This window comes from Rutidosis leptorrhynchoides, chromosome 1, assembly GCF_046630445.1.
Source record: "Rutidosis leptorrhynchoides isolate AG116_Rl617_1_P2 chromosome 1, CSIRO_AGI_Rlap_v1, whole genome shotgun sequence".
In the NCBI taxonomy this organism is placed as follows: Eukaryota; Viridiplantae; Streptophyta; class Magnoliopsida; order Asterales; family Asteraceae; genus Rutidosis; species Rutidosis leptorrhynchoides.
The window spans coordinates 595,614,414-595,630,904 of record NC_092333.1 but is presented as its reverse complement, the minus strand read 5'-3'; the positions used below and the strand labels follow the sequence as shown (position 1 = coordinate 595,630,904).

General features: G+C 35.6%; 1 protein-coding gene across 1 annotated transcript; it reads left to right on the top strand.

Annotated features, from left to right (window-relative positions):
• Positions 1–5,008: 5,008 nt before the first annotated feature.
• On the top strand, positions 5,009–6,104 carry LOC139847107 (uncharacterized). The gene is made up of 2 exons (XM_071836719.1): positions 5,009–5,131; positions 5,196–6,104. Exons 1-2 carry the CDS (start codon positions 5,009–5,011, stop codon positions 6,102–6,104), a joined length of 1,032 nt encoding a protein of 343 aa, XP_071692820.1.
• Positions 6,105–16,491: the final 10,387 nt, after the last annotated feature.

The window sequence follows — 16,491 nt, the reverse complement described above, 5'->3', positions numbered from 1 at the left end:
GGGATGGCTTTGGAATGCACAAAACTTGAAACCAAAATTTTTGGAAAACTTGTCTTGTTTCACAACTTGACTCGTCTTCCCTTTCTAAAAATGAAAAATGATTTTCTTTAAAAGCCTTGTCTTCCTAAAGGCTTAAACATTTTCTTGGGTAACTCATGTAATTTTGAGCTCCATTACACCGAGGTGAAGGTTTTGGGAAGTTTTTGATCGTTAGCAGTGATGAAGGTGAGGTTTATGCTTGTGATGGTTTGAAGAATGCTCCTAGAAAAGTTTGTACTAAAAAGCTCAAATCTTGATATGATTACTCTTAAATTGCAAAATGTTGTGGATATTTGAGCCTTTCTAGGGAGATTGTTGTTTGATCGTTTGTTTTGAAGATGTGTAGATATTCAGCCTAGGCTTAAATTTGTTTGATTTAAGGATGATTGAAGATTTGAAGCTTGATTTTTAGGAATGGTGTGTCTTTTGAGATTCAATTGAAGATATGGTCAAGAATTGCCACCCCCGCCATCGCCCCATTCGATGAATTGATGAATTGAAGTTGTTTCAAGTATTGAGTTGAGCTTTTACTAGTCTGCGGAAGAAGAGGAAGAAGAGGAGATGAGGTTATGCTTGGTCCTTAGCAAATGCAAGCATTTCGAGATCATTCTAGCCATCAAAGTACAAATTCATGAAGGTATCAATTGTTGCCCAACTATTGCACTTTGGCTTTGATCATTTATTGCTCCTTATCTCCAAGACTTGTTTATTGTTATGCTTGCTTGAGGACAAGCAAGGTTCAAATGTAGGGGGTTTGATATTGCCCATCCACGCTATGTTTCTCACGCAATATCTATCTCGTTTTACTCGGTTTTCATGACCAAAGTGCTCAAAAAGTTATGATCTTGGGTTTAATCTCGTTCTGAGTGCTATTGGAGTTCTAAGTGTAAATTTGGTGTAAAATTGACCAAAGTGTGCAAAATGTATCAAGAAAACTGCAAAGTGCTGGAACTGGCAACAAGAACGACGTTCATGTATCTCAGAACGTCGTTCCAACATCAAGAATGGCGTTCTAACACCAAGAATGGTATTCTACCTGGGAATTTACAAATGAAATGGAAACAGAAAAATGGGCATTTAGAGCACAATTCAGGAATGACGTTTGTAGCATTCAAGAATGACGTTCCTCATTACGAGCCCAGGAACGGCGTTCCTAAAGGAGGAACAACATTCCTCTGTTAATTCTGGGCAATTTTTGAGAAGTATAAATAGAATGAGATGAGGGGTTTGTCATATACATCATCAATAGATCAGTAAATTCATGGTGGCTGAGGAGATTAGGGTTTGATAGTTAGATTATTTATTTTTTCATCAAGTTTCCATCATTTCTTTCACTCTACATCAAGGATTTAGAGATTGAATCAAGATCTAGGGCTTGTTCTTCATCTAGATTTATTTTAATTTTCATAAGTTTGGTACAATCTACTCTTAATTATTGCTTAATGATGTTTAGATTTACTCTTATTACTTGTATTGATCTTGTTCTAGCCATGATTGGCTAGATTTTATGATGTACACTTGTTTATGAAGCTTGATAAATAAGGATTGTTCATATTTATGTTATTGATTGTGTTTGGATGAATCTATGAGTTGATGATTGTGATTTGTTATTAGAATTAGCCAAAAGATCCTTTGGTATGTTTATTTTGGACTTTACTTTAATTATATGAGGTGTGTAGCTTCTCTTAGGGATTTGATTAGTGAAACATCTTGTACTTCAACACTTAGGTGATCTAGATAATCAAATTGGGGCTTTCACGGGATTGGGGTTTTGGTTTGGATTGTTTTTCAATTGGTCCTTAGTCAAAATAGTGAAGTTTGGTTTTCTTAAGGGATTTCGATTACCGAAAGAGTTTTAGGGGACTTCAACCTAGGCTAAGTACTAATGATAATTGCATGATTTAACTAGATCAATTGATATAAGCTTATGGGAATTTGCAAGTATTGATTGGATCATAAGAACATCTAGTAGGGATACTAGCTTGAACACAATTAGCTCTTAAGTGAATAATAGAACAATCCGAATGCTTCAAGTGGATTAAGCAAGTGTTCATGCTTTTAATATTGATAATTACTTAATCATTTCTAGTTCTTAGTTTAATTTGAAATTGTTTTCTTTAATATCTCAAATTCAAAACACCCCCCACCCCCTCCCCCCCAACCAAACAACCCTTAGGATGATTATGAGTTTTCATCGATTCAACTAGCAATCACCGATTTCCTGGGACGAACCTTAAATGGAAAACTTGCTAATTACAACTACCGAAGTCATTGTTTCTCGAATGCTTGTCACATAGTTGAGTCCATGTTTAAGTATAAATTTAAAAGTTAAAATGTATGTTTGTGAGAGCATGTCACTAACTTCATTTAAGGTGTTGAAAAGGATCATGCTAACACACACATGATGGGTAGCCCGGTATAGATAATGATATGCATACCCGATTGGCTCGTGTTGCGCATCACACTTGCACCATATGTGCATATCCCTCATGCTCTGGCACTTCAGGCACAAGTAAATGTGCGCTAGTGTGCGCCAGGTTAGGATAGCGCGCTACATAAAGATGACGTGTCCTGTACTTACCACGATCTCTGTAAAAGGACCGACAGCTAGCAAAGAGTAACATTACTGTTCCCTTGTCCCCTCCCCTGAACGACCCAGTAGTACAGACAAGAAAGCAATGTGGAACACGTGGCTCCAATAAGCAAACGGCACTGTACCTATAAATAATGGACTCGAATCACAAGGCAAAGGATCCATTTTTTGGGAAGTTACACACATACTATTTTTAGTACCCACGTACGGACTAACTGTGGTATCTATATAGCGCCCTCTCTGCCCATGCTACCGGACTCACAGCGTATCAATAGACACTCTCGATATACAGGTAACGTTCTATGAACATAAACCCTATTCCCCACGCGAGCCATCATTAACCGGACAACCCGTCGATGGTGGGTCTATGTTTAATCACCCCTATAGAGATCATCATCTCGTGAGGGGTTATTCACGGTACTCCGGAACGGAGAGTTAAACTCAATTGACCCTTAAATCTCCCCTCTTTGATGTCAAGCATGGACTGAACCCGACCCGATCAATCTATGCTTGATCATTTAGCACCATCCGTGGGACATACAAGTAAAAAGGTTTTGATTTGATCTTTTCTCTATATGTCCATCACTCATTTATTTTTTTTTATACATGCATCTGTTACTAAAAGGTAAGTGCATTCGATGACCAACTGCCGACAGCAGCTAGGAACAAAGCACAAAGCCGGTGCTGGCGGAAGCTCGGAGGTAACAAAGATATCATTCCCCGCCATTCGAACGTTCGACACTTCTTGCGTGCCCCTTATAATGCAGGGGTACTTACCCGAGTGAGGTCATGGTGTGAAGTGCCTTCATATAGACAATGGCAGTAGTGTTGACATCATGTATGAACATTGCTTTCGACAGTTGCCCACACTGACAAGGTGGACCATCAAGCCTCCAACCATAGCCTTGTTTGGGTTTTCAGGAGAATTAGCGTGGCTCATTAGAATTCTAGACTTGAGGCTGGAGCTGAGAGACAACAAGGATAAATTAAAAAAGCGCACTGAGAGCATAGAATTTTGTGTAGTGCGCTCGTATTCTAGATACAATGCTATACTGGGGAGAACCTCCATTCAAAAATTCGGCGCTATACCATCCACAATCCACGGGATGGTCCGGTTCCCAACCGAGCAAGGAGTCGCCACCCTCGAATCGACGCCGATGGATGTTTTATGCACGTCTGTTACCGATAAAAAAAGTGCTACTCCTGAAGAAAAAGGCGCGAATGAATGGTGGGTTGTAGTTAATCCCGAATATTCGGAACAAAAGGTAAAGATAGGGGGAGTCTCACACGCGAGACTAAGGAGAAACTGAGGAATATACTCATTTCTAATTCCGACATGTTCTGATGGCGCGATCTCGACATGACTGGAGTACCGCGAGAGATAGCGCAGCATTATCTCCGCACTAGTACAAATTTGACCCCTATCAAACAGAAAAAGCGACTGATGGCACCCGAAAGAAGTGAATGGTTGTGCAGGGAAGTTGACAAGCTGGTAAAGGCTAATATACTGCGCAAAGTGAACTACCAGACTTTGGTGGCTAACCCCGTGTTGGTAGCCAAGTCCGATGGAACGTAGCGGCTTTGCATCGATTTTAAAGATATCAACAAAGCCTTCCCCAAGGACAATTATCCATTGCTAGAGATAGACTGGAAAGTCGAGTCTCTCGCAGGTTTTAGATTTAAATGTTTCCGGGACGCCTATAAAGGGCATCACCAAATCCAAATGGTTGAAGAAGACGAAGAAAAGATCGCGTTCCACACAGACCAGGGGATATACTGTTACACCAAAATGCCCTTTGGACTAAAAAACACGGGTGCTACATATCAGCGCACTATAGATACAACGTTCGCTAAACAAATTGGCCGCAATCTTGAGGCGTATATCGATGACCTCACCATTAAAAGCAACACTGAGGAGCAATTGCTAGTAGATATTCTCGACACGTTTAACACGCTCAGGAGCATCAATATGAAGCTCAAGCCCGCTAAGTGTAGCTTTGGAGAAGAAGTGGGAAACTTCTTAGGGCACATCGTGACTCCGCATGGAATTAAAGCGAACCCAAAGAATATAGAAGCAATTGAGAAAATGCCCTCTCCTAAAACGAAAAAGCAAGTTCAAAGTCTCAATGGGAAATTCGCTGCATTAACGCGATTCCTGTCTAAGGCCGCCGAAAGAGCACTCCCGTTCTTTCACACCTTGAAAGACTGCACTAAAAAGTTAGATTTCAAATGGACTGAGGAGGCAAAAAAAGCATTCCAAGAGATGAAGGCGCTCCTCAAAGATCTCCCGACGTTAACAGCGCCAATAGCAGGTGAAACCCTGATACTCTACTTTGCGGTGTCTAAATAAGCTGTTAGTTCCGACCTTGTAGCTGAATGAGGAGACGCCCAAATGCCAATATACTTTGTCAGCAAAACATTTTTAGGAAGCGAGTTAAACTATCTCCCCATAGAAAAGCTCGTATACGCACTCGTTGTCACTTCCCGCCGTCTACGCAGGTATTTCCAAGCACATACAATTACGGTACTCACTGACCAACCTATTCGATAACTACTCTACAAGCCAGAGATATCGGGAAGACTAACCAAATGGTCGATAGAGCTAGGCGAGCATGAAATCGTATACTACGCTAGTAGGGCTATTAAGGGACAGGTGATGGCAGACTATCTGGCCGAAACAACCATCGATATGCCAGTAATCTGCGACCCTGAACAACTCCCCACGCCTTCTCCCGAGCTATGGGAACTCTATACTGATGGTGCAGCAAGCTCTGAGGGCGCTGGAGCAGGTTTAATCCTCACAGGTCCGCATCAGGAAGAGGATACATACGCGCTGCGGTTCAACTTCAAGGTGACAAACAACGAGGCAGAATATGAGGTACTACTGGCAGGGATGCGTATAGCCCAGAAGTTAGGAGCAGAAAAGCTACAAGCCTATGTAGATTCACAATTAGTAGCTAATCAGATAAATGGAACGTTCGATACCAACGATAAATCCATGCAATCATACCTGGCTCTGGTCCACTCTCTAGCTGATACATTCGTTGACTTCAGAATCAGTCAAGTCCCTAGGAGTCAGAACAAACAGGCGGATGTACTCAGTAAGCTAGCAGATCTCATCTTCAACCATTTGGAAAAGAAAATACTAGTGGAGAAAGTTTTCAAGAAATCCACCGAGCAGGAGATAACGGTTGCATCTGTCGAAGAAGAAGAAGCGACTTGGATGACAGACATCATAGAATTCCTGCGGACTGGGTCTTTACCCAAAGGAGAGAAGGAAGCAATGAAGATTAGGGTGAAAGCGCCAAATTATGAACTGCGAGGGGAAATCCTGTATCGAAAATCTTATTTAGGCGCGTCCCTACCCTGCGTAGGACCCAAAGAGGCCACTACAATTATGGACGAGATTCACAAAGGATCTTGTGGGTTAATTCTGGGTCGAGGACAGTCACCGAGAGTATCAAGTGACTAGGGTTTTATTGACCCCGAATGTACGCTGATACGGCAGAAAGGATAAGAGTTTGCCACGAATGCCAATTGTACGCACCCGTTAGCAGAGCACCACAGCACCCTATGATACCCATCACGTCGCCATAGCCGTTCTTCAAATGGGCTATAGACATAGTGAGACCTTTCCCCAAGGGCGCAGGGAATGCTGAATACCTAATGGTTGCTATCGACTTCTTTACCAAATGGGCGTGCGCACCATCACCAGTAAGCAGATCAGAGATTTTTTCTGGGAAACTATTTTATGCAGGTTCGGAATACCTAACGAAATTGTCAGCGACAACGGCACATAATTCGAAGGCAACCCCTTCCGCAGCTGGTGCCAGGATTTGAAAATTAAATGACGTTTCACCTCCGTCGCACATCCTCAGGCTAATGGCCAATGTGAGGTTACGAACAGAGACATTGTGCACGCCATCAAAGTAAGGTCAGGAATGAAGCGCATCGGATGGGTAGATGAGTTACCCAAAGTTCTACGAGTGCACAGAACGACACACAAGAACAGCACAGGAGAAACACCGTTCAGTTTGGTATAGGGGTCGGAGGCAGTAATTCCAGCAGAAATAACCGTCCCAACAGAAAGGATTATGTCATACAGTGAGGGTGAAAATGACGAAAGGCTGCTCACCAATCTGAATTATGCAGAGGAGTGCAGGGAAATAGCACCAATCTGAATTATTACGACAAGCGTGTACGGGCAAGGACATACAAGGTAGGAGATCTTGTGTGGCGCAACAAACAAGCAGGGCCCAAAACACTGGGAAGTTAGGGCCAAACTGGGAGGGACCTTATAAGGTCATTGGGATCAGTAACACCGGAGCTTCCAAACTGGCAGAGCTTAAGGGAAATCCAATCAAGCGGACCTGGCATGCTACCGCGCTTAAGAAATGTTACATGTAATATAGGAATTAGGAGAATTGATCACACACCTACTTTGTATAGTGACCCGAACTTTTCCATGATTATATATTTATGAGATTCATATTTATATGATTAAATGTTTCCAACATGTTAAGCAATCAAACTTGTTAAGACTTGATTAATTGAAATGAGTTTATGTAGACAATTGACCACCCAAATTGACCGGTGATTCACGAACGTTAAAACTTGAAAATACGACATGATGATATATATGGATATCTATATTTAACATGGTATTATGATAAGTAAGTATCTCACAAAGTATTTTAACAAAGAGTTATATGCATAAAATGAGACTACTGAATTAAAGAACTAGAAACGATATATATAACGATTATCGTTATAACAACGTCTGAATTAAAAAAAATACATATGTATCGTATTAAGATATTAATACACTATGTTTATCATGATAAAATGATAATTAAATATATCATTAAGAATGTCAACAATGAACTACATATGTAAAACAAGACTACTAACTTAAGGATTTCGAAACGAGTTATATATGTAACGATTATCGTTGTAATAACGTTTTAATGAATATATATCGTATTAAGATATATTCATACACCATGTTATCATGATAATACAAAAATTTAACATCTCATTGGATATAATAATAATGGGTTGATTACATTAAACAAGATCGTTAACTTATAAGTTTCGAAACAACACATACATTTAACGACTAACGATGAGTTAACAACTTAATTAAAATGTATATATATGTAGTTTATTAAGATGTATTAATACACTTTTGGAAGACTTCAAGACACATATCAAAACAATCATACTTATCAAAGTTGGTTACAATTGCATTCTCGTTCATTTTCATCAATAATTCTACTCGTATTTGTTCGGTACTCGTACTCGTATAATACCCAGCTTCTAGTTGTACATACTATTGGCATATACACTCAATTATCAGCTAATTAGCAGCCTTAATGATTCATCAAACATGTGGGAACCATTCTTTGTAATCTAGTATGAATTATTTAGCAAGATTACAAAAATATTATTAATCATTCATGAATTATTTACAAGAAAACAAATTTAAACATCCTTTATATCTAATCCATATATCATGACCCAAAACACATACAAACACCTTCATTCTTCAATTTTCTTAATCTAATTGATCTATCTCAAGTTCTATCTTCAAGTTCTAAGTGTTCTTCATAAATTCTATATGTTCTAGTTTCATTAAATCAAGAATACTTTCAAGTTTGCAAGTATACTTCCAAGCTTTCAAATCCATTCCAAGTAATCATCTAAGATCAAGAAACCTTTGTTATTTATAGTAGGTTATCTTTCTTATTCAAGGTAATATTCATATTCAAACTTTGATTCAATTTCTATAACTATAACTATCTTAATTCCAGTAGTAATCTTACTTGAAATTGTTTTCGTGTCATGATTCTACTTCAAGAACTTCCAAGCCATCAAAGATCCTTTAAATCTCAAGTTGTTTTTTCATCATTTCCAGTAGGTTTACCTACTATACTTGAGGTAGTAATGGTGTTCATAACCTTGTTCGATGCATATATATATAACTATCTTATTCGAAGATTATAACTTGTAATCACTAGAACATAGTTTAGTTAAATGTAAACTTGTTCGCAAACATAGTTAATCCTTCTAACTTGACTTTTAAAATCAACTAAACAAATGTTATATATCTATATGATATGCTAACTTAATGATTTCAAACTTGAAAACACGAAGAACACCGTAAAACCGGACATACGCCGTCATTGTTAAACCGGGGGCTGTTTTGGGTTGGATAATTAAACACTATGATAACCTTTGATTTAAAAGTTGTTATTCTGGGAAAATGATATTTCTTATGAACATGAAACTATATCCAAAAATCATGGTTAAACTCAAAGTGGAAGTATGTTTTTCAAAATGGTCATCAAGATGTCGTTCTTTCGACGAAAATGACTATCTCTTTAAAAAACAAATTATAACCTGTATTTCTGACTATAAACCTATACTTTTTCTGTTTAGATTAATAAATTATGGTTCGATACAAAACCATAGCCTTTTGATTCACTCAAAACGGATTTGAAATGAAGAAATTATGGGTAAAACAAAATTGGATAGAATTACTAGTTTAGCTACGAAAATTTTATAACAAATCTATACTAACCATATCCTAACCAACTTATTCTATATATATATATATATATATATATATATATATATATATATATATATATATATATATATATATATATATATATATATATATATATATATATATATATATAATATACCTTGATAGACCATAGACACGTATACAATATTTTGATATATCATATTGACATCATCTATATATATTATTTTGGAATAACCGTAAGACACTATATGCGGTAATGCTCGAGTTAATATATAATGGGTCGAGGTTGATTCTAAAATAATATATATACCTTAAGTTGTGATCGAGTCTGAGACATGTATACACTGAGTCATGGATTGATTCGAGATAATATGCATAAATTGATTTATTTATGTACTACTAACTGTGGACTACTAATTGTGGACTACTAACGTTGAACTGCTAACTTAACAGCTTAAATCGTTAACATATAATAAAATATGAAATGAATATATTTCTATCATACTTTAATATATGTATATATTTGTTATACGTTCGTGAATTGACCAGTGGCCAAGTTTTATTTCTGACGAATTGAAAATCTATGAAAGTGAGTTATAGTCTCACTTTTAATATCTAATATTTTTGGAATGAGAATACATGTAGTTTTCTAAATGTTTTACAAAATAGACACAAGTAATCGAAACTACATTCTATGTTGAATTATCGAACCGAATATGCCCATTTTTAACTTGGTAGCCTAAGAATTGGTGTTTATTATAATTGCCACCAATTGACGAGAACCCTAAAGATAGATTTATTTGTCCCAACAAGCCTCATCCGGGTTATGGATGCTTTAGTACTTCGATTTATCATATCCGATGAGAGTCCCGGAATGATGGGGATATTCTATATGCATCTTGTTAAGGTCGGTTACCAGGTGTTCAGCATATGAATGATTTTTATCTCTATGCAGTTTGCGAAATGCCTGATATGACATGGATATTTATGAAAAATGAAATCTTGTGGTCTATTAATTACAATTTGATATATATATATATATATATATATATATATATATATATATATATATATATATATATATATATATATATATATATATACAGGTTAAACCTATAACTCACCAACATTTTTGTTGATGTTTAAAGCATGATTATTCTCAGGTGATTATTAAGAACTTCCTCTGTTGCATGCTAAATTAAGGACAAGATTTGGAGTCACCATGTTGTAGAATATTGTTTAAAAACTGCATTCGTAATCGTATTTTGTTGTAACATATTAATATTGTAAACCATTATGTAACGGTCGTGTGTAAACGTTATATTTTAGATTATCATTATTTGATAATCTATGTTATGTCTATTAAACCTTTGTCGATAAAATAAAGGTTATGGTTTGTTTTAAAAACGAATGCAGTCTTTGAAAAACGTCTCATATAGAGGTCAAAACCTCGCAACGAAACCAATTAATATGAAACATTTATAATCGATATGAACGGGACATATTACTTTGTCTAGATTTACATGTAATTACTAAACCATGTGCCTTTGTAGGCCGACCGTGTACTGCGTTATTGTAAAATCTTCTTTTCGATTATATTAAAGCAACGAGTCATTTTCAATCGATTATTGATGTCAAAGCTAAGGGGTATAAAATACTATTAAATTTTACAAGGAAATACTATTAAATACGATACAATTTTATACAAGATATTTATTTATTTATTGAATGGATATATACTTAAACCTTGCTACAACACTTATAGGCAGTGTACCTAATCGTACAGTAGTGTAGTTTTTAGTAAGTCCGGTTCGTTCCACAGGGAATCTTTTTCACAAAGCTTAACGTTATATTAGTTTAAATTTATAAAAATACAAATATATATATAAGTAATATTATTATTATAAAGGGGGTTTTTACCGTTTAATGACCGGTTTGTCGATTTTAAAACTTTAGTCGCAGTTAAAACCAAATGTAAAATATTAAATAAATAAAAGACTTAATTTAAAGCGTAAAGTAAATAACGATAATGAAATTGCGAATAATAAAAGTGCGATAAAATAAACTTGCGATAATTAAAAAGTACGATAATTAAAAGTGCAATTAAATACAATAACAATAAATAAAAATGCGATAATTAGAAGTGCAATTAAATATAAAATAAAGGAAATTAAATATGAAATAAAAGAATTATGCTTATTTAAACTTTCGATATCATGATGTTTGACGTGTTGATTTTAGTTTTATGCCCATGGGTTAATTGTCCTTTGTCCTGGATTATTTAATATGTCCGTCTGGTTTTTGTCCATAATAGTCCATCAGTCATAAATATAAAGTGCGAGTGTCCTCGTCAAATTATCCTTATACCCGAAGTCAAATATTCCAACTAATTGGGGACTTAAACTGTAACAAGATTTTAATACTTTATTTAATAATTACACCAGGATGTCGACTGAGTGTAACCCAAGGTTTTAATACTTTGTTAACAATTATGCCAAGTGTCCTTGTACATAATTTCATCCCTGTTTTAATAATTCTAGTGGCTATTAATCCATTCCCGTGTCCGGTTAAATGAACGATTATTCGTACATATAAATACCCCGCCCATCGTGTCCGATTGAGTGTATATGGTTATTTATAGGGACGTCCAATTGTAAATATTTATATTAACATTAACAAACTATCATTTAGTTAAACAAATATAAAGCCCATTAATAGCCCATAGTCTAATTTTCACAAGTGTCGTTCTTTTGTCCAAACCCCAATTATGGTACAAAGCCCAATTACCCAATTTTAATATTTTTAGCCCAACATCATGATTACTTCGGATTAAATAAGCATAATAATAACTTAGCTACGAGACATTAATGTAAAAAGGTTGAACATAACTTACAATGATTAAAAATAGCGTAGCGTTACACGGACAGAATTTTGACTTACACCCTTACAACATTCGCTAACATACCCTTATTATTAGAATTAAAATTAAAATTAAAATTAAAATATAAATATAAATATATACTACGTATATAGATAGAGAGATTGATATATTTTTGATATTAAAACTCGTCGAACTGCGTTGGCTTTTATAGGAATTTGAGTCCAGGTGAACTCCGCGAGTCGCGTAATTTTTTGCCTTCAAACTCCGCAACTCGCGGAGTTTGAAATTACAGCTCACCCAGCTTTGGCTCTTTGTTTGCCGACGGATTTTTAATATAAATATAATATATAAATAATTTTAAGAATTATTTAAATATTATATTATATTTATGTGCATAGTTGACTCGTAATTTTTAGTCCGTTGCGTCGAGCGTTGAGAGTTTACTCATGTCCCGGTTCCGGATTTTCAAACGTCCTTACGTACAATTTATTATCTTGTACTTTGCGTTTTGAATCTTGTACTCTTGTAATTTCGAGACGTTTCTTATCAATAATTGGAACCACTTTGATTGTATTTTGTACTTTTGAGCTTTTTGGACCTTTGCGTCTTCAATTCGTCGAATCTGTCTTTTGTCTTCACCTTTTATTATTTAAACGAATATCACTTTTAAATAGAACAATTGCAACTAAAAGCTTGTCTTTCTTGAGGAATAATGCTATGAAATATATGTTCGTTTTTAGCATTATCAAATATTCCCACACTTGAGCGTTGCTTGTCCTCAAGCAATATAGTCTTGAAATACTAGAATCACTTCTTTATTCTTCACACTTTGTACATCAGTGATTTCTATACGGCGGTATAAACAATGGTAGTAACGATATGGTTTACAGTCCCACATGACTATAAAATTTAGATCCATTAAGGAAATTGGATCTTTATGAAAACATTTGATCTTTTGAAAATTTTAATCTAGCTTTTACCCTAGATAAGTTTTCCTGAATAACCCTTCACCAGTGTTTGCAAAATATTTTTGTGGGTTTGGTGGGTTTCAGATTTGAAAATTTTAGCTCAAAACTTGCGGTTTTGTGTCACCCACTTGCTAACCTTGTATTAGGAAAGCGACACGTCCAGTATACTTGCTCCATATATTACCTTTCGGTAAACTACCGTCCGGTTGTAAAGGAAAGCGTTGAACAAGCAACTGTTAAGGCAATGTCCCCTGACATGCTTTTAATTATGGTCTATAACGTGTCGGACGCAATTACTATCCTTGGTAGGAGCAATAGTAAAGCTTACCCTTATGATTTTTCAGTCTGGCACAAGGTCCTGTCTTGGACCATGCTATGCAACCACCTTTCTTATGGTTGACACCCGATTTGGTTCAGGTGACCTAATGAATTCCAGGTGAATTCCTAGGATTTTACGTTCAATGGTAATGAACGCATTGAAAATGGGTTTTCAGAAAACAAATCAGTTTGTAATTTTGATCAAAATATTTTCTCGTTCAAGCTCGAGTTTAGATATCATTGAATTCCATGAGTTTATAATTCTCAATCTTTAAGGTCAATCTCTAGGATTGAGTAATATCAGTCTTAAAAGCTGATTTTTAATCTTTAAGGAGATTATCCTTTCTGGGGATCTGATTCATTAGTCTTATCCAGCTAATTTGCACGGTGCCCCCCCAATTTACGAGATAAATCCTTCTCATGGTTAGGATAAATCTGACCACTTGGCGACCCTGTTTTATGCTGAGGTCCGTGGATTTCCTGCTGATTTTAGTGATGACTTTTCTAGATTTTTCATCAACCTACAGCTGGTCTGGACGACAACTTCATGACCTAAATCAAGAAGCGCGTGTCTTTTTCGGAAGACTTTACTTCCTTTTAATGATGGAATTAATTCATCGTGTAGATCCATCTTTCATTACAGTAAATCGGGTAAAACAGTTAATTTAGTCCAAAACAAAAGTATTTTCAATTATTTGTTACAGAAATATGTGACGTATGTTTAAGATAACTTGGTAATTTTTCCCACACTTGGCTTTTATTTTCCTTTTTATTGTCATCTATTTCATTTTAAATGAATTTTAACATTTTAGTTTGTTTCTCAATTTATATCCTTTCCGAGGTAACAATAATTTCGGTGTTAAAACCTAGTTTTATCGTTCATAAATATGTATAAACATGATTTTGAGTTCATTTAATTGAAAATTTTGAAAATTTTTACTAGAATTGGGTAGTCAGTATATAAGATTAGGGCTGTTCTTTATTATCAGAGAGCACTAGATTCTAATACAACTACTACTTTACTAGTATTTCTAATGGTAACCAAGTGTATAAAGTAAAAATTTTAAAATCCGAAAGAATTTAACCCCTTCCCACACTTAAGATCTTGCAATGCCCTCATTTGCAAGAAATCAGTAACAATTTAAATTATTGAGGGTGATTTGTGTGAAAATGATTAAATTTTACCAAAGTTTCCAAACATATTGGCGTTTGTTTGCTGAATGATAAATGGTGCATATCATTTGTTCATTCCGTCTTGTTGTTATATCACATTTATTTTGCATCTTGTCGTCAAAATTAGTTGCTTTTGCTGAACTTAATGCCAGTCTTTGAAAATGCGTTGTTTTATCCTGTTGTGTACATAAGATAAACTGCAAACATATATACATATTTTTGAAGTTTGGTATATATTACCCCACATTCAAACATTATTAAAATCTAAAAATAAAAATTTGTAAATTATAAAAACTAATACAATTCCAACATATGTATTAAATGTATCAACATTACAATTTATAAAATAAATAAAACTAAGTAGACTAGGGATGATACTGATACCAGTAGGGGTTCCATGCATAACCATATGTGTTATAAAATGCTTTGGCTGGATTATACGTAGGATACGGTGGTTGGATCTCTATAGACCAGGGAGGAAATACGGGCGATGGAGTAGGAATATAGTTTCTACCTATATGTTGGCAATGAGCTATGATTTGGTTTTGATGAACTTGCCAATCTTCAAATGCTCGATGTCTAGCATTTTCATACTCTTGTGAAGCTATAAACCTTTGCATTTCTGTCATTTCATTTCCTCCTCCCACATTACCTGGCTGTTGGTTTCTCTCAACCTGTGGATGTCTACCATGGTATTGTACTGCGGTGTTATTTCGCCTCTTCAAAACCTTCGCACCATGGTATACATTTAAACCTATTGTATCGCGGGGTTCTGGTTCTTCGACTAATAATCCCCCCCGACTTATATCCACACCGAGATATTCAGCAATCAAAGTAATAAATATACCACCTCCTATTATGCTATGCGGTCTCATCCCCCTAACCATAGCTGATAAATAATAACCCACACAATAAGGTATACTTACAGCGCTTTGTGGGTCTCGAATACACATGTGGTAAAATAAATCCTGTTCATTTACCTTTTCCTTGTTCTTAATTCATTGTGTAATTGAATTGGCTAAAAACCTATGAATTACTCTTAACTCTGCTCTATCTATATCCAAATAAGAGTAATTTCCCCCTTTAAATCGGTGATGGCTAGTCATTTGACTCCATACACCATGCGTATCAAAATTTTCGTCTATCTTTCTACCATTTAGTATCAACCCTCTACAATCGGCAGATGCTAACTCCTCAGGCGTATATATACGTAAAGCCTGAGCCATGTCTAGTAAAGACATGTGGCGCATTGAACCTCCTAACAAAAATCTAATAAAAGATCGATCGGTTAAACTAACTACCCGATCATTTATTTCTATACTACACAATAATTCTTCACACCATACTTTATATACAGGTCTACGCATGTTGAATAAACGTACCCAATCGTTAAAAGTAGAATTACCATACCTCTGTGTAAGTAATTCCCTAATTGGCCCGGCTAATTCTACAGCTTCTAACGGTGCCCATTCTATTACCCTAGGTACTTTAACAGCTTTAGAATGAAGAGTATGCAAACCCCTTTGGTATTTTGGATAATCTATCCAACGTCTGTCAAATCTCAAGTTCGGGTGCAAATCTTCCAAGTGCATATCTGAAAATGTCATGACTGGATGAGGTATATCTTGTTTGTAGTAGTTATCCACCTCCTGTTGTTCCGTATTCTCAGCAGGAGCATTGCGAGCTTGGGATGAAGATTCACCCCTTTCAGTCTGCAAAACACATCAAACACAATTTTTGTGCATCCAAATATGCATTAGTGTCAGCAAAATCATCAATCAAAATAATTACAATGACATGTTCAATTTATATCAAACATAAGCTCATTTTCATATTTTTATCAAATCTACACCTTTTCAAATAAGCATATACGAAAATGTTCACCAAGTTTATAAGCATTCAACTCAAATAACATGTCAAAATAATCATTACTAGCATTTAAACAAGTTTCAAATGGCATTATTTC

Bases quoted from the DNA above. Each gene is read 5' to 3' on its own strand.
- LOC139847107 (XM_071836719.1), top strand. From the start codon at position 5,009: ATGAGGAGACGCCCAAATGCCAATATACTTTGTCAGCAAAACATTTTT. The intron at 5,132-5,195 runs GTATTTCCAAGC...CTACTCTACAAG, and splicing joins ACTTCCCGCCGTCTACGCAG to CCAGAGATATCGGGAAGACT.